This window comes from Branchiostoma lanceolatum, chromosome 4 (assembly GCF_035083965.1).
Source record: "Branchiostoma lanceolatum isolate klBraLanc5 chromosome 4, klBraLanc5.hap2, whole genome shotgun sequence".
Classification (NCBI taxonomy): domain Eukaryota; kingdom Metazoa; phylum Chordata; class Leptocardii; order Amphioxiformes; family Branchiostomatidae; genus Branchiostoma; species Branchiostoma lanceolatum.
In genome coordinates, this window is record NC_089725.1 from 108256 (window position 1) to 129310 (window position 21055).

At 39.4% G+C, this 21055-nt stretch overlaps 2 protein-coding genes across 3 annotated transcripts; one reads left to right on the forward strand and one right to left on the reverse strand.

Annotated features, from left to right (window-relative positions):
* Nucleotides 1–1653: 1653 nt before the first annotated feature.
* Nucleotides 1654–9903, reverse strand: LOC136432145 (leucine-rich repeat-containing protein 57-like). Its single transcript, XM_066423149.1, has 5 exons — nucleotides 9572–9903; nucleotides 8489–8624; nucleotides 7476–7744; nucleotides 3911–4096; nucleotides 1654–2158 (listed from the first exon to the last, which is right to left on the reverse strand). Exons 1-5 carry the CDS (start codon nucleotides 9650–9652, stop codon nucleotides 2117–2119), a joined length of 714 nt encoding a protein of 237 aa, XP_066279246.1. The 5' UTR covers nucleotides 9653–9903; the 3' UTR covers nucleotides 1654–2116.
* Nucleotides 9904–9930: 27 nt separating this feature from the next.
* LOC136432146 (transmembrane protein 138-like) lies at nucleotides 9931–20342 on the forward strand. Of its 2 annotated transcripts, XM_066423150.1 has the most exons (6): nucleotides 9931–10095; nucleotides 16510–16672; nucleotides 16943–17054; nucleotides 18284–18361; nucleotides 18808–18930; nucleotides 19389–20342. In XM_066423150.1, exons 1-6 carry the CDS (start codon nucleotides 10041–10043, stop codon nucleotides 19455–19457), a joined length of 600 nt encoding a protein of 199 aa, XP_066279247.1. In that variant the 5' UTR covers nucleotides 9931–10040; the 3' UTR covers nucleotides 19458–20342. The 2 variants fall into 2 exon arrangements, with proteins under 2 accessions (XP_066279247.1, XP_066279248.1); XM_066423151.1 differs by lacking the exons at nucleotides 16510–16672; nucleotides 16943–17054; nucleotides 18284–18361; nucleotides 18808–18930; nucleotides 19389–20342 and adding an exon at nucleotides 11254–14194 and having other exon boundaries at nucleotides 9953–10095.
* Nucleotides 20343–21055: the final 713 nt, after the last annotated feature.

A 21055-nucleotide genomic window follows, 5' to 3' on the forward strand; every position in this document is an offset into this window, starting at 1 on the left:
GCCATACAGAGAAAATGGAGTGTTCAGTATACTGTCTTTTTTTAGTTCACAGTCTTTTTTTAGTTCACAGTCTTTTTTTAGTTCACAGTCTTTTTTTAGTTCACAGTCTTTTTTTAGTTCACAGTCTTTTTTTAGTTCACAGTCTTTTTTTAGTTCACAGTCTTTTTTTAGTTCACAGTCTTTTTTTTAGTTCACAGTCTTTTTTTAGTTCACAGTCTTTTTTTAGTTCACAGTCTTTTTTTAGTTCACAGTTGAAAGAAGGTATAGGCGGGAAGAGACAGTCAAAAAAGTATTTTTGCAGTGGTTTTAAGTTCACGGTGAAGAGGTAACCGTGAAAACCGCAAACAGCTTTGATAACAAATGGACTTAATATCATATGAAAATAAGCTAAGCTTTGTTGAGTCGCAGTGGGTCTAGGACATGGTATTGGCATTGTCTTTTACCTCCCCAACCAAGTCAGTACCCATTTTTACACTAGGGTGGAGTAGCGAAAGTCATGCTAAGTCCCTTTCCCAATGACACAATGTCTAGCCAAGAAAACCAGGAATGGAACCTAGGTCAGCTTATCTGGTCACTCGACCATTAAGAAACTAAGCACACTCTTGATGTTCATGACTAGATAAATGAGATTTTCACAACCTCTTGTCATATAAGCAGATGCAGTATATTGTGTTTGGTCTAGTAACAGGAGGACATCATTGCAAAAGTACAAAATTTCACAGTTAAATACATCGGAATGGCCACTTATTTCTAAGCCGTAACTTGTAGATTGTGTAAAAAATCCTGTTGTTCGAGTAATATCAAGAGCCACATATCGTTTTTTGATATAGTAAGGCCTAACTGACTTGATTATATGGATCTGTGCGTGCAGCAATTTTCATCCCTTTCAAAAAAAGGTTTGCAACCATATTGTCAATCACACGAAGATGAAAGAAGCTGCGAAAATAAGCAAATATATGTCACGTTATTGACTGTATGCCGTGAATTGAAAAACTATCAGAAAACAGAATCCGATAATACTAGTGGCAGAGCAAAGTCTTCCAAAGAATATGAAAGAACAAAAAATGAAGAGTTTATGTTTGGTAATGTTTGGTTTATGTTCTGTGTGTTCAGCCATTTGTTCACCTTCCTGACGACTTATTATAGATTTTATGATGAAGGCAGCAGTTGTTTTTTTCACCCTTGCATGGGTTTTGTTGATCCATAATCAAATCAGTATGGCCCTATCAACCAAAACAAATTACAATCTTCATTAAGAAAACTATTGTCAACATCAATAGACCTCTTCCAACATTCTACGCTGTCATATTTTTTGTCCACAATGTCATGCTACAGCTGGCAGACTTTACATTCCGTATTAGATGATGTTTGCATTAATATTTTATGATATTGTAAAATAAAAGTGATTGCACACCTAGGTGGAAAGACAGAACACTTTGGTAACATTAGTTTAACTAGAGATATCTTAAAAGCAGTGTAACAGGCCAGAACATACCCCTGGTCAGAATATCCCAAGAGGTACATTCTAGCAAGGGGTGCATTCTGGCCTGGTACACTGTTTTTTGACCTGATATACTAAAAGATATTACAGGTGTTGTCCATGAAAACGTGTCAATACAAAACAACATTATACAATAATTATCATACATATCAGCAAGTGGATAATGTTTTTCTTCTTGCATGACGCAAAGATACCATTGGTCAGAATCACTACCAGACTGGTAAAAGTGACATGACGAACAAAGATATTGAGTTTCTCCTTTTCTAGTCTCCTTTTAACCTTCTCCCTGCTGCCTAATTGTAACCAATAGGGAATCTGGTGCCAAACGGCTGCTTCAGTGCTAAAGGTTAAACAGCAATTTCAGTGTACAGTGACGAGGAAATTTCAATACTTGCATGTGTTTAAAGGCCACTGACAACTGCTCATGAAAACAAAACATACATTCTTGGGATACAACTTTGTGCATCATAACATTAACTTCTTTTATACTATAAGTAGACACAATTTCATAACATTTAAGAACAATACAATGTAAGTAAACTATTTTTCCCTGTGTTTGTTCTCATTTGATGAATAAAATTACATTCCACGAGTGTTTTTTGACAATCCTGCCCCTCAGTCAAACTTCTTTCTTGTAGCCGTGAATCGGTCCATGTACTGTAAGTGGAAGTAAATACATTGTGCTGTGAATTCATTTATCTTTGCAGGGATTTTATTTTGTGGTAGTAGGGGAAATTAAGTTTTTGCTGACAGTTTTTTTTTAGTTGATTCAAACATAACAATCAAAGTGCAAACAATTTAAGATTTACAGTTACTGTACAGTGTAGATAGGACAGCTTGTGGCATGAACTAAAATCTTCTTAAGACTGTTTAATTCCTAGCAAATATTCAGCAATAGATCAAGATGAAAACATAGGGCTGGGATTGGAAAACCTTGAATCGGACTTCCTAAGGGCCTGTTCACACTTGTACGTATATTCAAGTCTGTATTCGTATCATATTTTTGGCTTAGGTAAATTTTGAAGGAAAGAAGTAACTGTAACAGTTGTTTTTAACTTGGAAACACCGTTGTAAAGCCTGCTTATCGAACCAGGATTTTATTGGTCACAAATTTTACCTAAACCCAAAAATGTAGAGTGACTTAATACCCAACTCATACTGACTTCAATATCCGCACAAGTGTGAACGAGCCCTAAAACTGTGTGTACCAAATGTATATATGCCCACAGACTCCCCAGAGTGTCTTTTTATGTTGATCTTTCACTTCACCATTGTTTTCTATAAATCCAAAGACAAGCAAATTACATTGGTGTGGCGTGATTCCAAGAATCAAAGTGCGTAGACAAAGTTCTAGACTTTCCAAGTTTGATGTACAAAACTTGATGTTTATTTAACAGTTACTGTAGCTGCTAGAATGAGTGGCAAAATCTGTTCATGTTATACAAACACGATTTTGCAGTCTCTTTTCAACAGAAAAAAAAAATGTAAACAGACATTCTGGACAAGATAAGGTTCTCATGCCATCACCAGAAAATCATCAAAATTTTGAAAAGCATTTTAGCAACAGCTCAGTGCCTTCAAGGTCTACTACTTCTTGCCCTAAGGTGGGGCTGTAGCAAGAATGCTGTCCCAAATGTGACTGTCTGTATGCCCCCTTGTCATCCTGCTACTTATAACTTACCTTCCTTCCCGGCTTTTCACGAGCACTGGTGTTTGTTGTTAGGGGAGAGCGCTGATTCTCTTCACACTCATGGAAGGCCGTGAAGGAGGCTCCTGCTAAGTGTGCATGTGAAGTAAGAATTGTCGGTCCTTACCTTTTCATACCCCTCCAGCTCCCTCAGGTCCCTACCTTTTCATACCCCTCCAGCTCCCTCAGGTCCTTACCTTTTCATACCCCTCCAGCTCCCTCAGGTCCTTACCTTTTCATACCCCTCCAACTCCCTCAGGTCCCTACCTTTTCATACCCCTCCAACTCCCTCAGGTCCCTACCTTTTCATACCCCTCCAACTCCCTCAGGTCCCTACCTTTTCATACCCCTCCAGCTCCCTCAGGTCCTTACCTTTTCATACCCCTCCAGCTCCCTCAGGTCCTTACCTTTTCATACCCCTCCAACTCCCTCAGGTCCCTACCTTTTCATACCCCTCCAGCTCCCTCAGGTCCTTACCTTTTCATACCCCTCCAGCTCCCTCAGGTCCTTACCTTTTCATACCCCTCCAGCTCCCTCAGGTCCTTACCTTTTCATACCCCTCCAGCTCCCTCAGGTCCTTACCTTTTCATACCCCTCCAGCTCCCTCAGGTCCTTACCTTTTCATACCCCTCCAGCTCCCTCAGGTCCCTACCTTTTCATACCCCTCCAGCTCCCTCAGGTCCTTACCTTTTCATACCCCTCCAGCTCCCTCAGGTCCTTACCTTTTCATACCCCTCCAGCTCCCTCAGGTCCTTGACTTCGAACAGGTTCCCCTCCAGCGCCAGGACGGACACCTTGGACTCCCCCAGGATCTTAGGAGCGATGGTGGTCAGCTGGAGGCAGTTCTCCTCCACCCGCAGTACCTTCAGCCGGGGACAGGTGGCCAACGCAGCCGGCAGGTTGTTGATCTACAAGTGGGAGGAAATGATTTTTTGTTTAAGGTTACGGTTTGGGGCTGATCATACTTTAAGTGTTGTTGATTTTGAGCCTCCTGGCAGCTTTCTTTGATACTGCAGAGCTTCCTAATTTTTGTATCTTTTATCCTAGACATGCTATGGTCTTGATTTGTTTTTGTGGCAGAAAGGGTGTAAATTTGGGTCCCCTTGCAGCTGGTTCTGGAACTACATGGGAGTTTTTGTTAAAATCTTTCAAAGAGGAAACTGAAGAGAGGAACTGCCGATTTTAGATATTGGCCGATTGGATTGAACAATTTGTCTGAGGAGTCAGATGGCCAAAGGGTTACAACTTCCGACTATGGTTTGTCCTTTTATTCTTAATGCGGAAACAACAATTAACGATCATTACTTCCAAACATTACCTGCGCACAGCTTAGACCCACCCCCTGCCAAGACATACAACATGACTACACCACAGCTTCACCCCCTCGAAGTCTAATCCCTATTGAACAGCAGCTAGTGAAAGTAAGTAATTATAGTTACAACAGCTTAATTACAGATTTTATCAATGGGCATTCTAATTACCTGAAAGCGAAAGGACCCAGTACAGTGCATTAGGCACGTTACACATAAAGACTGATGTTAACTACTATGCTAGCTCAGCGACTCGAAAAATTTGGTATGCTGTTTGATAGTTCTAAAACAGAAACACATTTTCAGTGCATAAGACCGCAGGTTTTGTGGAATTTTACATATCTTGACATTTTAGTCTTTGGTTTTAGAATTTGGTACAAATCACAAAAACTTTGTCCCGCTATATAATGTCTTTGAAGCAACTGAAATAAGAATAGATTCTACCAAATGCCTAATAAATGCACTGTAAGTGTAATAGGCAAGGTCACACTTCCAAGGAGCAAAAAAAAATGCTTGGATCACATGTACAGCAGGTACATCAGTTCTGTCATTCAAACGTAATTTCCAAGATGTCATGAGTTTGATGTGTCTGAATGTGTACAGTCATGTATCAGCGTTTACTTGTTTAATGTTAAAAAACGTCCGAATGTTGGCAGAAAAGACGTATCTTGTTTGTTTGTTGAATAATTCCATACCCGGGAAACCATCTCATGGCGTAACATGCCATGTTTGTACTGAAGAGTACACAATTGCAAGCTGCATATCTGGATACATTTCTTTGATAAGTTTGGTGGGTGAGAAGATATTTGTTAGAATGCTTTACAAGAAGGAAAGAATTCTATGTGTGGTTTGGGAGATATAGATAGCATAATAATATTAATGAGCATTAAAGTCTGGGTCAGTATCCCCCACAAAGATTTAAATGCTTAAGCTTTGTACAGACTATTAGGTGTTTTGTACCAAATTGAATGATAAGCTAAGTGCTGTACCTAAACACCGGCTAAAATCTATCTTTAACTCAGCTAGCCACAATTCACAACCAAATTACGGGTAAGAAAAGGATAACAAGTCATTTACAACAATTACTGCTTTCCACTGGAGTCTAGAGGCTGTGACCAGTTGGAGAAACCAAAGATTTGACAGATCGCTCAACAAATTTCCCAGAGTACCGTGGACCCGATGTCTGGAACGGTCCACCAGACACACGCACAGCCCCAACTCTGGGTCCCTTTAAGAGACTTAAAGTAACAGATATAACCAAAACAAACGGACACAGGCCATATATACAGTCATGTACCAGCTTTACTTCTGTTATGTGTTTTGTGTAACATTTGTATGTGTAATAATTATGTTAAATAATAGATATATTAGAACTTATTTATCAATGAATGTGTTCCTAGCTTAGATATATTTGAGCCAGTACTGTTTTTAAATACAGCACTTAGATTATAATTGGTACGAAGCTTAAGCATTTAAATCCTTGCGGGGGATGCTGGGACATGTCATTATGCTATTACAAGTATTAACCACACAATTTAATCTGCATCTTTGTCACATTTTGCCCGACCCCCCCTCGTGAGTCGTGACCTCAATGAAAAACGACCTGCAGGCTGATGTGAGCTTCTCATGAATAAACAAAAGGTTCGAACAAAACAAGCACTGTTAGCTGACAACAAGCTAATTTTGCAAACTGTGGTGGTAGCTTCTGAACTGGCTGCTACCTTCACTGTGACATCATCGGCAGTCATGATTGGATAACCTAATGCGGCTAAGACTTAGAGTAGGAAAAAAACAAATTTTGATGGTGCGATGTTCAATGACATACAGGAGAAGGGTGTACAATGTATATTTGGGGAAAAATGCATATTACATGCCCTGAATAACACTATCATTGCTGTTGAGTCAGAAAATGTATTTTGGCTTCATACAATCTTTAAGGTTCTGCTGAAACAGTAAATGTTTCTAGTGAAGCACTACTACATGTACATGTAGTACTAGTTCCTACCTTTATATACATTTGTTTGTTTGTTTGTTTGTTTGTTTGTTTGTTTGTTTGTTTGTATAACCAGAAATACATTTCGCCTGGTGACACTTTTCAAAGATTGGTGGGGGGTTCAACCCCTTACATGATAATACATAGCAACAATAAAAATGTCAAATAATAACAAATAATACAGGAATAAAGATTAACTTGAAAATATAACTATAATTCATCAAACAACAGAAATCTTGATTAGATATAACTGATTAATGTAATGAACTATAAATATCGAGTCAAAACATAATGATGGAGAATCAAACCAATGAACCAAACTTGAATGTAAAATAACATGAAGCGGAATTTGAAATCAATGTGTAAATTATAAGAAAACTCATGTCAAAAATGTGGGTCACTCTACTAGTAAACTTCAAATCATGTTATCAAATGAAAACAAGAAGAAAGAATAATGATTCATTGAGAAGTAAAATGAACTTAAGTTATATGTTCTTCTCTGTATAGTCGTTTAAAGAGTTGAAGTGTTTAAGTCTGGTGGATAAAGAGTTCCAGAGCACCGCTCCAGAGCACGACAAGGGTTGCTTTCTGTGTTCAGATTTCGGCTTAGGTAGTTTAAGGTACTGATATGTTTCAATGAGACTTAACTTTTAATGGGCACGCCTCACTTTATTTTGAGGTTGCACACCCTCAAGTCTGGGCACTGTCTCTTCTAGGGAATACTTCTAGCCAAAACAACTGTGTAGGGGAATGAAGGACAATCCCTCTAGGCTCTAGCTATAAGAGCAATAAAGTTTCAGATTTTAGTAAATCTGGGGAGAAAAAGGAGTATCTGGTCAACAATGATGTGCAAAATTGGGCATTCTCAAGTCAAATTGAAACCATCACCAAGAATACTGAGACAAAAATGACAGACATCGTCAGAAAGAGAAAGATTGACAATCATGACTTAAAATGTACCTGTTACAGATAAAGACACATTACCTGGTTCTGGTTGAGATTGAGTTCAATGACCTGTAGGTCCCCGACCCCTCCAGGAATCTCAGTCAGGGCGTTTCGCGAGAGGTCGAGTGCGTCCAGGTGTCTGAGCTTGCACAGCGCCAGCGGGAAGCTGTCCACCTTGTTCCCCGCCAGGGACAGCGACTTCAGGTTGGTCAGGCGGTCCACCGACGGCGGAAGTCTTTCGATTCTGTTGTTTTCTAGTGAAAGTGTCTCCAACTTCTTTAGTTGGAAGAACTCTTCTGGAAGGGTTTCTGGGGGCCAAAACAAAATACACAAAAGTTCATTCATCTCGTCTCAAGTTAGCTTGTTTTAAAGTTATGGGCAACAACACGCCTGCAGTTCTAGAAGAAAGCTGCAACATTTTTTTCACTTCTTTCTGAGCCCAAATGCTACTCATCACCCAAACATCAAGACCCTACTACATATGTACTAGTATGTACAGAGCAAAATATATTATGAAAACCATAACTTCTGCTGAAAAGCCAAAGAAAGCTGCTAAAATGATGCTCTAATAATTTTTTTATTTTTTCATTTATTGATTATAAATGCATACCCGGTAAACGGCCTCATGGTGTAACACACCAGGTTTGTACTGGACGGTACTGTTGCATTTCCAGATGGATTTTATTTGATCCACTCACACCGTACCGGAAAAGGACCCCTACTCTTTTTGATGAGTGTGCACGTGGAGGGTTCTTTTATATTATGTGCTTGAGGTGTGGCTCTCCTCAAACATGGGGCCTCCAATAAACGCCCTACTAGCTATAGTATCCAAGGGATGTACCTACATTTTGTACTAGTACATACCCGAAGCTGGGTCATTTACACCTGTGTGGATTAAGGAAACTGGTGCAAAGTACCTTTCCCAAGGGCACAGCATCGGGACCTGCCAGGGATTCAGCTGATCCAGGTTCTGAGTCAACAACACAGACCACAAGGCCACCGTGCCACGCTGGTTTTGCAGGGGAATAAAAGCAACATAACCTTCTTCTCACCTAGTCGGTTGTTGCCGATTGTGAAACTTCTCAGCATACCAAACTGGCCGATGGTCTTAGGCAACACTGCTATCTTGTTGTTGGACACATCTAAGGTCCTCAGATTCTTAGACAGTCTCTGCAGTTCGGGAGGGAACTGTAAGGAGGCGCAAATGAGTTAAGGGCAATCAATCATATGATACGTTGATGAAGGTTAGACATCCAGGTAATAAGATACGCCAAAAATAATTACTCAAGCAACTGGATAAGATTTTGAAACAGTCAGACGTTTCAGACAGTATCCACTGTCTTTCGTCACTGACGAAAGACAGTGGATACTGTCTGAAACGTCTGACTGTTTCAAAATCTTATCCAGTTGCTTGAGTAATTATTTTTGGCAATCATATGATACCTTGATACTCCATACAGGAAATATGCAACACTGAAAACATACACAAATGTTTGTACCATGGTCTCCACAAGAAGTGATGTACTAAAACCCTACTAGGAAAGCACATGAGAGCCTGTGAACCGGTAACAAGGTACAATATACAGTCAAGGAGGTTCTTGATACAGTGTAGATCTCATTTATCTGTAGCCAATCAGAGACATTGTAATGGCTTGCAAGGTTACTGTTATTCTTGTTTTGGTTCACCGTAACTTTATGTTCACTGTTTTCACTGTCACCTGTACTCTGTACTGTGAACTAATCATCAACGAGCAAAAAAACTGTGGTTATTATTTATGATTCCTTCACAAATCTGTTCTGTAAATCAAGTTTGCGGCCACCGTGAAGTTAAAGTTCAGTGAAAAATTATGTCAATTTTCCTTACACCATAAAATGTTGCTACCGTGATCGATAAAGTGAATTACAGTAATAAATTATGGTTTACATTAGAGTAGAACTATGCTAATCAAATTACAAGAAAATTGGCACTTCTAAGATGTAATACACCGTCAGCTGTCATACCTTTGTTTCGATGCCGAAAATTAACGTACTGCTACCATTCAATCTTTCTCAAAATTATGGCTTTTACGAACTATTTCTTAACAAGCAGATGTCTTCTGTCCAAAAATGAGTTTACATGGAAGCAGGGAACATACCTCATCTAGTCTCATGGCGACCAGTCCGCAGACCCCGGTCTTCTCGGCAGTCTGGATGTGTTTGTTGACGGCGTTCCCCATCGTGAGTTAAGTCTCAAGAAGCGAGGCTACTCAGGGTTAAACACCGCCCCCCTCCCACACACACCTTCTTCTGCACAATATCTCGAGAATAAGGTGGCTTACTACGTAGAATTCTTCCAAAATTCTTCTACACTATAACACGTGTCCCGGGGTACACAACGGTGTTGAAATACCCTCCTTAATCGACAAAATACGATTAAAATTTACATTTTCTGCGTTACGAAAAAAAACACCAAGTCGACGTATCGCGGACGACCCCTGGCGGTTCATAGGTGAAAGGTCAGCCACATTCTTTCCCCAGCCCCCCTCTGAGACAGACCCAGACGGTTACAGCGGCGAGGAAAAAGGGGAATGCTAAATCCTTCAAACTCCTGACTAGGAGACAAGAATGGCTTCTGCTGGTTCTTGTGGTACCAGACATGTACTCCTAACGGGACCACCAGGTAAGGAAAGAGAATGTTTGAAAAAACCGTTACACCGAAACGTGTGTGTGTTTTGTCCGCCAGTTGTCTTTCCGCCCCCCCTCCCCCACTTACTATGCATGGTCACAGATATAATTTCAGCTAAAGTACCGACAGCTTGCTGTAGTTTTGACTCATACATACCTTTCGTCCCTTTTCTAAAAGAGTACCGCACGTGTGGTGTGTTGTCAAGGTTAGCACAAGTGTAAAGTGGTTGTACTATTTATTAGCAGTAACAAATTTGTTTTGTATACATGTATTTATTGAGTTCAAAGCACAAGTGTTTTGAGTTTGAACCTGCTGTGAAGTGATTGATGGCTACTAGGCCCGATTTTCCCCAAACCTGTAGAATTTCAAAGGACTGTACCGCCTTGTACGTTTTCTGAAACATGCCGTGCCGTGTGATGTTAACTTAAACTCCTACTGGTTTCCAAGACAAACAAGGCTGGTGTCACACAGCTGTATTCAAGATGTGTGATCTGTGGCAGGCCGAGAAAAAAATGTTGTGTTTCCTGTTATGGTACTGAAAAAGTATGGTCGGTACTAGTAGGGATTCTGTTTTTTTAATATCGATTTCAGCCAAAGTGATTCAACAAATATGTTTTAGCAATGTAATACAGATATGCATTTGATTGTACAAGCGCAAGTGTATTAGATATATACAAAAGAAGTACAACCAATATTTACTATACATATTTACATCAACCGTTCAAAGTCTTCTATTATAATTTATAAATATAACATAAAAAACAATCTGTTCTGAATTTCATCACCCAGAGTCAGATTGAACATTTCTGGCTATAGAACTTTCCAGTGGCAGAGAACAAAAAAAGGCTATGTTTAGGTTTTTGCTAGGGTCAGTAAGGTAACAAGAAACACAACGTTTTTTTGTTAGGCTTTTAGCCGCTTTAGATTCTTTATCTTACTTTATAGTTAGAAGAAAGCACTGGGTCCAAATGCTAGGGGGGGGGGGGGGGGCTGTGCCTTCCTTTCAAGCCCCAGTAGGGCAGTAGAAATGCATAAACGTAATTAGAAAGATTGGGACTGCTGGTAGTCGTTTTCAGAATTGGTATCGTATACTACTACATGTACGTAGTAGTAGACTTCTATATTTTGATCCCAGACACTTTTATCACACAGTCATCGCCGCTGGTGCAAGCTGAGGAATCTCCTGACGATCGTTACAGCTGTCTGGAAGGGTCTGACCAAAGGCTGGATGGCAGTTAGCTTTGACCATTTTCAAGCGTACTTTCCGGTTGCATTACGGAGATGAAGAACTGAACACAATTGAAATTGATCACGTGTTCCACGAGAGCTGTTGTGCCTGTGGTGACCGCAGGAATTTCTGCTTACATCAAATCTTTACGAGTGAGACCGTTGCAGGCATCGAGGCACCGCCATGCGTCGAAGCAGCTACCGCCCGATCCTGTACCTCCAGTTCTTCCTGCTGTTCGTGGACCTCTTCGTGAACTCGTTCTCCGACCTCCTGCGGATGGCCAACGTGATCCAGCTCGTCCTCTACATCATCCAGGACGTCTGTCTCGTCTTCGCGGTCATCGTCGTCTTCCTCGTCTTCTTCAACACCTTCATCTTCCAGGCGGGGCTCGTCGGGCTGCTCATCCGCAAGTTCAAGACCACGATTATCGTGACGCTGACGTACTTCGTGCTGTGCGTGGGGCTCCACGTGTGGGCCATGTCGCTGCGTTGGGAGGACCCGAACCGCTACATCTGGAACGAGGGATTCCAGGCGATGTTCGTGTTCCAGCGAGTCGGCGCGGTGCTGTACTACTACTTCTATAAGCGGACAGCGTTGCGGCTGGGAGACCCCAGGTTCTATCAGGACTCTGATTGGCTGAGGAGGGAGTTCGCCAAAGTGGGAAGATAGAAATAGAAGTTTAGGTGGCATTTTTTGTTGTTGACAGTAGAATTGAAATAAATTTTGTATGTTGGTAGATTTCGTGTAAAAGTTGCTACATGTATGTATACTTCTCAACCTTCCCAATTCCTTTGGAAGTATCATAGCATTAGCTAATGTCCTGTCTCTTCTACTGATCATGATGTCTTGTCTTGGTCACCAAAAGAGGTTCCTGATATTCTTGAAAGCTCCCAAACTTGACAGAGATGTTCACATAAGAAACTTTGATTTAAAGTTTGCTCATTGTTTGGGAGCCCACATTATTGATTTTTGCAGTTGAATCAGTCATTCAAATCTTATGGAAATACATTTTCATCAATGATATCATGAACTGACCAAGTTCAGATTTTTTGGAGGGACTAAGTGAAATTTTGTTTCGTCTCAATAATCAAAGTTCCATCCCAAAACGGAGGGACAGGTCCTGAAGGTAGCCCTGTCCTAGACTGACTTTAAAAGCTAACTGTACACATTGGGAGCTGTGTTGTTTTAAGAGGACCACCATATGCCAGCAATAAGATATACACAAAATATATAACAATGTCATTGATAGAAATCCCTTCAGATTTTCGTATAACTGCAGTGTTACTGTTAGATAACAATTTCTCATTTTTCTTGGATTGTCAAATTTATTATTTACAAAATTCTTGAATCATATCGGGCGGCTTGCCCGGATTAAGGCAGCTCTCTCCCTACAAAATTCTACTTCTAGTTATACAAATGACTTCTCAAATCTCAGTGTTTTGTGACATTTTTTAACAAATATTATTTTGTTGAATCAATAGTTTGGTGATCAGCAAAACTTCAAAGTGTGAAATCTAGACTATACATATAAATACATGCTGGTCCCTACATACAAATGTAAACATTGTACATTGCTTTATTCCTTCCTTTGTTTGTTTAAAGAAAAAGTGAATTTAGTCCTGAAGAAAGGATGTATAAATGAGTGACTGTAGAAAGAAGAAGCCACTGTGAATGTTTGTGTTAGCCTTGACAACCACCACTTTGTAAATACAGTGCAAAGATATGCCTTTTGTGTAATATATGATAAGTTATTGTGAGACAAGTAGTGCCTTAGAGTTAGGACTGTGTTCAGGTATGTACTAGTACATGTATACTATATGTAAAGATACTGGTACAGAAGTACAGGAGCATATACCGTTAAAAGTTAAACCTTAAAAGTTTTGTCAATTATTTGTTAAGGCCATAGCAGGTAAATCTATTGCGAGAGGGTGGGAAAAATGCACCTGCACCTGACCAAATCTGCAGGTAAACTAAAGGTAACATCAACTTTCGTAATTTCACCAGGTGCCCTAAGAGTAAGACCATCAGATTACAAAGATGGTGTTATTGACTTCTCATGTCTTGATTATGAATACCTGACTACCTCCCTTTCTATGATATTGAATCTCGTTTAATTTTTGACAAGAACTTATGACAGTTGATGTTACAGATGTACATGTACATATAGTATATACTACACTACTGATACACAGCCCTACCTAGAATGATATACATGTATACAATGTACACAACCTGTGTGTTTGTAGCAGTGCTTTCCTGGACCACTGCTTGGCATAGTTAACATCCAGGGACTCAGCTGTTTAAATTTGTACTTACGACATTGCTGCAGTGACATACGAAAGAGAATACCCCGTCTTGAATGGGTACTGTAGTATTATGATGGCAAAGTTAAAATGTTGCCTTTGTTAGAATTAAGCAAGTGGATGTATATACTGTCTGCATGTGCATGGTAGTGTTGTTAGAGTATTATGCGGGTTTCTTCTCTGATAGTGATAAACTTCTACCTATTCATGCCAGCTTTCATAAAGCTCTTTGTACCATTTTCTCCTGCTTTTGTAGAAATGATTTTGACTGATAATGTATGAAATTTGTGTTTACAGGTTTTTTGAGCAAGCTTTACAATCTGTTTCTCTAGCTACATGTATATATATATATAATTTGTTTTTACCATGTCTGGTAAGAAATCACATTTGTCTGTAAAGCTGTACATGTCCTTCTTAGCAATTGTGTACATTATAGGAAAAATCTCTGAATACCGGTATTAGTTATTAGTACTTAGTGTATGTTGTTCCAGTGAATATCATGATCAGTTAGTCTTCCCATGCTTGCAATACGACATGAATAAAAGAAAACATTTGTTGAAAATGAGAGGCTACATACTGAGTGTACTGAAATTCACCATGGGAAGAATGATGTTCCAAAAATGTCGCTGACATTGGCTGGTTAACGAGCAGTGAGTGGAGTTCTACATGTAGGAAATACCATCCCGCTGCGTCACCTGGAGGCAAATTGAGACACCAAATTTTTTATTACTTTTGTGTCAGGTCTTTCATGGCTTTCCAACTTCCTAAGAAAAATAAAAGAAGGCTTATCTTTTTCCTGAGTGCAAAATGTAGGGTTTTGTCACCAAAGGTGGAAATATTTCCCAGAACAAAATTTGCATAATACCTCCATTTATAACAACTCCTTAGGCCACACCAATTTTATTTCTTGGTTAACGGAATTTTTAAAAAAATGCTAGATTGGAAAATCAACATGAAAACAGAATCCCACAGGAAAGTTGGTACTTTGGTGCACTCAGTTTCAGGGAGTGAACAGGGTCCGGTGCAAGTTTTCACCCCAGCCTTCTGTTTTGAATTTTTTTAATGATGTCCTTTGCTAAAAAAAATATGTTAACCAAGAAATTAAATCAGTGTGGCCTAACTTTTTATTACTTTGTTGTGAGGTCTGTGTATTACTTTGGTGTCAGGTTTTGTCACCAGAAGTAGAAATATTTCCCAGAACAAAATTTTGCATAATACCTCCATTTATAACAACTCCTTAAAGTGTTTATGACACCAAAATGCAACATTGTCTTATTATTTGTAATGGGAATAGTATCATTTAAAGAATATAAACGTTTAAAAGAAATACACACCCTTCTTAAGATTTAACAATGAACTATGATAATAAACCTTATTTATTTATACTTCCAGCTCTTGATTTTTCTGATCTTCCCACAAGGTAATTACATAAATCAGTGATTTTACTCTTCCAATGATGTCGCAATGAACACAGCAACCGGTTCGGAATCTTGCACCACGGCTTGTGAAAAACAGTATTTGATGACCAAACAGTGGACAATTATCGTGAATACATTCAATTAAGAGACATTTCAATATTTAGTTTGTTTGCTTCTCAAAAGAACGTTCTTTCCGAGCCGCAGTGTAAAGTTCCAAACCGGCCACCATGTTCATTGTGACATCATCCGAAGAGTAAAGTCACAGTAATGTAATTACCTGGTGGGAGGAATAAAAAGCTGGAGGGATGATGTTTTGATAGTTCGATGTTCAATAACATCTGAAGGATGTATATTTTGTGCAAATGTCTGTTATTAAACAATATTATTATGGTTTATGTTATTTCAGAATTTTTTTAAATTTTGATGTCTTTGGTGTCTTACACACTTTAAGCATATTTTTGTCATTCTGCCACTTTTCATGAATAGTGCTTAACTACAACACAATAGGGGCCTAGCCTACATTTTAATGGTTGTCCAACTTCCTGAAAGTAAGAAAAAAAGGTTTAGGTTTCTTTCTCCGTAGAACTAAATTTAGGCTTGCTGGTAATGATTTAAGCATGTAGGTGAAACAGTAGCAGTAGTTTCCAAAGGCAAGTCTGGGGCGGTGTTGATTTCCCTGAACAGAGATCAAAGGGTTCCAACATCTGCTTGGAGAGTTCCATTACAGGCCTCCATTACCGTAGCTGTCCCCTATGACTTCCTGACCTTGACCTTGGCCCGGCACCCTCCCGAAATGGCACTCTCCCAATACTGACAACAGGCCTGCAGCTAGGCCTGCAGCTGCACACTAGCAATTAGTGTTTGTAGCAACTTCTACTTGAATGTGCACTACATGTATAAACTCAAGTATTGAGCTGTGTTTCGAATTAATCTTCTAAGTCAGGCTGATTTGATTATATGAATGATCATGACATCCTCTGGGCACCCCAAAACTGATGTGAGCAGACGAAGAAATAATTTGACTTGATAATGAAATCTAAGTGCCCAGGAACTTAAGATGACTGAACACAGAGATATGTGCACAGAACATGGAATGCCAAGCAATAAATTCTTTACTTTTGTTATTTCACATCTTGTTTAACCTTGGCATTCTAATACATTATTATCCATCTTCCGATATTTTTTTAAATCTATGGTTGCAATAATATTTGCTCATTTTGCAGCTTCTTTGAACAATTTACAGTATCATGAATGCATTATGGAATTCAAATGCTTCACCATATCTCAAGTAAGCAAATGGCAAGACTGATTTCGTAGTTCTTGGGAAAATGTCAGTGATTAAATGGCAGGACTGACATATAGACTGTATAAAACGGCAAAGAAATATGATTAATGAGTTTCAAACGATTGCTACTAGACGTAGAACTAAAAAATGTAATGTATGTGACATGTGGTTCAGGTATTGGGAAGACAACGTTGACACAGAAGGCTTGTGAGGCTCTGCAGACAGATGGGGTGAGGATCCAGGGGTTCTACACGCAGGAGGTTCGGACTGGAGGCAAGAGACAGGGGTTCGATGTCATTACACTGGAGGGACAGAGAGGGTCACTAGCGAGGGTCAGGTACAAAACTGTAGGTATTATACTGTGTGGATTTGAGCTTGCGGAGATTACCTTTCACGGTAGGGAGACAATTGAGTCTTTGCAGTGGGAAGGCAGGCAGAAGAAAGAACAGCAGGTAGTGGGTAGGACACACCATGTTGAGTTCTCTACATGTACATCGTGGTGGTCTAGGAAATGTAGCTGAATTCTATGAGTATTCTCAGCAACCAATATAGGAGTTTCTTCCGGCTTGGTTTGCCATGTTCACATTTGAGTAACTTTCTATTCCAGTAAACAGCAGGCATCTGGTGCCCAGGGCAGCCGTGGTGAGTACAGAGTGGGGCAGTACCTGGTCAACCTGCCCTCCTTCGAGGGACTGGCACTGCCGGTGCTTAGGTTCAAGGTACCTTTGTCAAATCTATCTGGCTTAAGTAATGTATAAACTATAATTATACTGTATGTGTGAGGGTAGAGATTGCCGGATCTATCGGTAGAGATCCTGATTGGTCAACAGAGACACTCTGTTAGACTGAGATCCTGACCTTAAAATTTAACAGACAGAACATTTCAACTCCGATTTATGTCACTAATTAGATCAATCTATCGCCTTGAAATTTAGTATTTATGTATAATGGGAGATCACTCTAACACATTCTATGTCGTAATAGACTCCGATCAGGATCTCTTAAGTTCTGCCAGATCTCTGCTCTCATATGTCTGACAAATCCAAGTTCATGATTTTGTGTAGAAGAAAACAATTATGAATGTGCACCAGAAGTGTATGGGATCTATGTTGAATAATACTTTTCTATTACGTCACTTTGTTAGATACCACAGGTACTTACTTCATCATCAAACACAATTTAAGTATCTTTGAGTTACTTTATAAATCTGTGCATATTTGTACCGTTGAATTAATAATATATGTTTTGATGTATGACAGTCTAACTTAATTTATAATTATATTGTGTTATTGATGTGGGGCAGTAGGAATTGAAATTACTGTAATCAGTAATGATTATTGATACAGTAACAGTAAATCTTGAAATGTTTGTAGTTCTGTTTTTGCAGCGACCTCTCTACCCCATATTTATAACACTGAGAGTATACCTTACCAATGTATTACTCATGATGGTACTATAGAATTGTTTTAACCAAGAAATTTAAACTTTTGTGTACTCAGGGTGGGTATACATTCTGGTACATAACGGTATATCTTGCTATACCAGTCTCCCCTCCCCCCCCCCCCCCAAAAAAGGCAGGAAAAAAATCATCAGACCACTTTTTGGACTGAATAGAAAATAAACTGTTACTGTAGTGATGTGATTGGTTAGAAAAGGGCACAATTCTGTCTTTTTGGCATGAAGGTTCATTTTGAGGTTGCTCTTTAGATAACTGTGAATTATAATGTGCACAATTTGAACATAATTTGTAGCACTGACAGAGAATAGGATCTGGACCTGATTTTTCTCTGCAGATACCAACCCTATTCCTTACCAAAATTAATTTCACACATATTCACTCACTCACTCACTCACTCACTCACTCACTCACTCACTTCGACACTCACTTCGACACTCACTTACTCATGACCTATGACCTCAGTGACATATTCATGTCTTGTTTATCCAGCCTCCATCAGGGACGAAGTGTGTGTACATCATCGATGAGATCGGCAAGATGGAGATGTTCAGTCAACACTTCATCCAGGTAAGGGGACTTTTTCTTTGGGCTTATTGCATATAAGGCCATACTGATTTGGTTCATATATGGATGTCATCCTATAGGCACTGCCAAACTGATGCGAGTGTGCCAATCATTCAAATGCCAATTGCGGAACAGTAATGCCACTTCCTGTACGGTGGACACACACCACTACGCACAAACTAACACACCAAGTTACTGCAAAACCTCCGCTTTCACGGTGGTGTGGGGTGAAGGGTATGGTTGATCAGGGGTTTATGGAAAAGGCTGGGCTGTCTACCTGGCCTGTCTACCCTGGGCTTTCTACCCTTTTTGGGGCCAAAGGGTATGCATGGGGGTTTGGCATCTAATGAAATTTTCTTGAGGAAAAACTGGGTCAATGGCAATCCTAGCTGTGGGTGGGCTGGATGGATCAGACATTAATTAATTAATATCTTATTTTGTACTCACAGGCTGTCCGTATGGTCCTGGATTCCCCAGCGAGTACCGTCCTCGCTACGATACCTGTCCCTAAGGGGCGCCCCCTACCTCTGGTGGAGGAAATCAGGAGAAGGAAGGACACTACGCTATTCACGGTAAACATACAGTACTGACTGTAACTTACAGTAAACTGTTACATTTCCACATTGTACATTTGTATGCCTGTAAACAACACAGTCACGGTAAATAATGTATAAAACCATTTATCGACTTACATGTAACATGATCTTGTTATTATAATTAGGCATGTGCCACATTTGTCAAGTACTAATTTAAACCTTTGCCCATCTTGATTTTGAGATCCAAATGTTTTGCAAAGTTGCACTCCCCATAGGGAGTGTCAAATAATATACATGTATGTGGCTTGTATATCATGTCATACCCGGGCCGCAAAGGTTCAAAACGGGTGTTCCAGGCAAAAACTTTCCCTGGTTATTACTCGGGGTTCTACTTTTATCATAAGGGCTTCCATAGAATATTTAGATTGCATTTCAAGAGCGCCGGTTGCCCTGCTGTAATTCCATGAAAAATATCTTCTTCATGTGTCTTTCAGGTGACGAAGGAAAACAGAGACAGTCTTCTACCAGAAGTGTTAGCAGCAGTCAAGGCAGCCTTGTGCTAAGGACCAGACCACATTTTTCATATCATAATTAGGCTAGACCACACCAATTTAATTTCTTGGTTAACAGATTTTTTTTTAATTTTAGCACACAAAAAAATCATTAAAACAGAAGGCTGGGGTGAAAACTTGCACCTGACCTGTTCACTCCCTGAAATTGTGTGCACCAAAGTACAAACCTTCCTCTGAGATTCTGTTTTCATGTTGATTTTCCAATCTAGCATTTTTTTTTTTTTAAATCCCGTTTACCAAGAAATAAAAAGAGTGTGGCCTTAAGATAGGTTTTTAATGAAAGAACGTGCTTAACAAAATTTAGTTGCCTTGAAATAAAAAAGGTTGTCATAGAGCTTTTTGACATTCGGTTCTTTCATAGACTTCAAGTTGGGGAAAATCCTATAGATGGCCAAAATCAAACATACTATTAGGCTTGCCCCTGAAGTGTCTCCAACAATTTTAGGGTGCTTGTAAAAGGTATATGTTTGCAGCTATGCATCACATCCATAGACCACTCATGATATCAGAAAGGACTAGTGTCACACATAGCCGAGCATGGCCTCCTGGCCTTCTCCAGACCATGGTTGCCAGTTTGTTGTGAGCAAGGCCATCTGTGGTTGCTTAAACTATGATTTTTGAAAAATCAAAGGTGTGAAAAGTCATATTTCTCCCTGAAGTGGAGCTAGAATAAGACAAATTGCAGGCTACTCCCGACCCAGCGCCAACCCAGGGCCATATTTTCCTAATTAGCCTGATTCTTTGAGACTTATAAATGCCAGCTGCATGTATACAAGTTCAACAAGGAGTTTACTATAATCAGTTAATTTTATTACAAATTAAACGTTAACGTAAAAAGTCTTCAACAAATACACCAATAAACGATGTCAAACACGACCCGTGGTCTTATTTCTTATTTTATTTTTGTGTGAAAATACTCTTGCATAGAGCTGTGTAAGGTACTGAAAATTATTGAATAGAAACTGTAACATGAAGAAGACATTAAATCAAATACTACATACTACAATATATCATTAGTTAATTTGTCCCAAGAATGGTACAAGGTGTAACAAACATCCTTAAAGCAAAGGATGGAAACAGCAAATTAGTTCTGAAATCACAGATGTGGTTTTATTGGTTGAAAAACATTGTAAAGCAAATTAACTTCAGAAAACACACTTCTTTAACCACATGATCAGCAGCATTTGTACTCGGGGATTCACCAATCTCCAACCAGATGTAAGGATCCTTCCAATCAATCTCAGTATTTTTACGCAATGTCTTGGCAATATTTACTGGTAGTTCTTTCTAGTAGGAGGCACCAAATTACGAAAGCTTAAACTTAAGGCATTCCCAATGGGGTGAAAACTAGCGCCGATTTGTTGCCAGAAATTGCGGATTTTGTTTTAAATGAAAAAAATTGCAACATATGCGCAAAATGGTGCAATCTTTGCAAAATTTCTTTTTGATGAATCTTTATCATTGTATTGCGATTTCCAATGAAGTTAGCTAATATGGAGCCGAAATTGAGAATGTTAGTACATTCCGGGTAGTTTTTATTTGTAGACGTCACAATATATTTCATCCATGCGTCACACGTCAGTGTGACC

Excerpts from the sequence above, each read along its gene's own strand:
- LOC136432145 (XM_066423149.1), bottom strand. The coding sequence starts at position 9,652 with ATGGGGAACGCCGTCAACAAACACATCCAGACTGCCGAGAAGACCGGG. Across the intron at positions 8,625-9,571 it reads TCGCCATGAGACTAGATGAG|TTCCCTCCCGAACTGCAGAG; the intron begins GTATGTTCCCTG and ends GCCTCCTTACAG. Across the intron at positions 4,097-7,475 it reads TCAATCTCAACCAGAACCAG|ATCAACAACCTGCCGGCTGC; the intron begins GTAATGTGTCTT and ends TCCCACTTGTAG.
- LOC136432146 (XM_066423150.1), top strand. The coding sequence starts at position 10,041 with ATGGCTTCTGCTGGTTCTTGTGGTACCAGACATGTACTCCTAACGGGA. Across the intron at positions 17,055-18,283 it reads TGCCGGTGCTTAGGTTCAAG|CCTCCATCAGGGACGAAGTG; the intron begins GTACCTTTGTCA and ends TTGTTTATCCAG. Across the intron at positions 18,362-18,807 it reads TCAGTCAACACTTCATCCAG|GCTGTCCGTATGGTCCTGGA; the intron begins GTAAGGGGACTT and ends TTGTACTCACAG.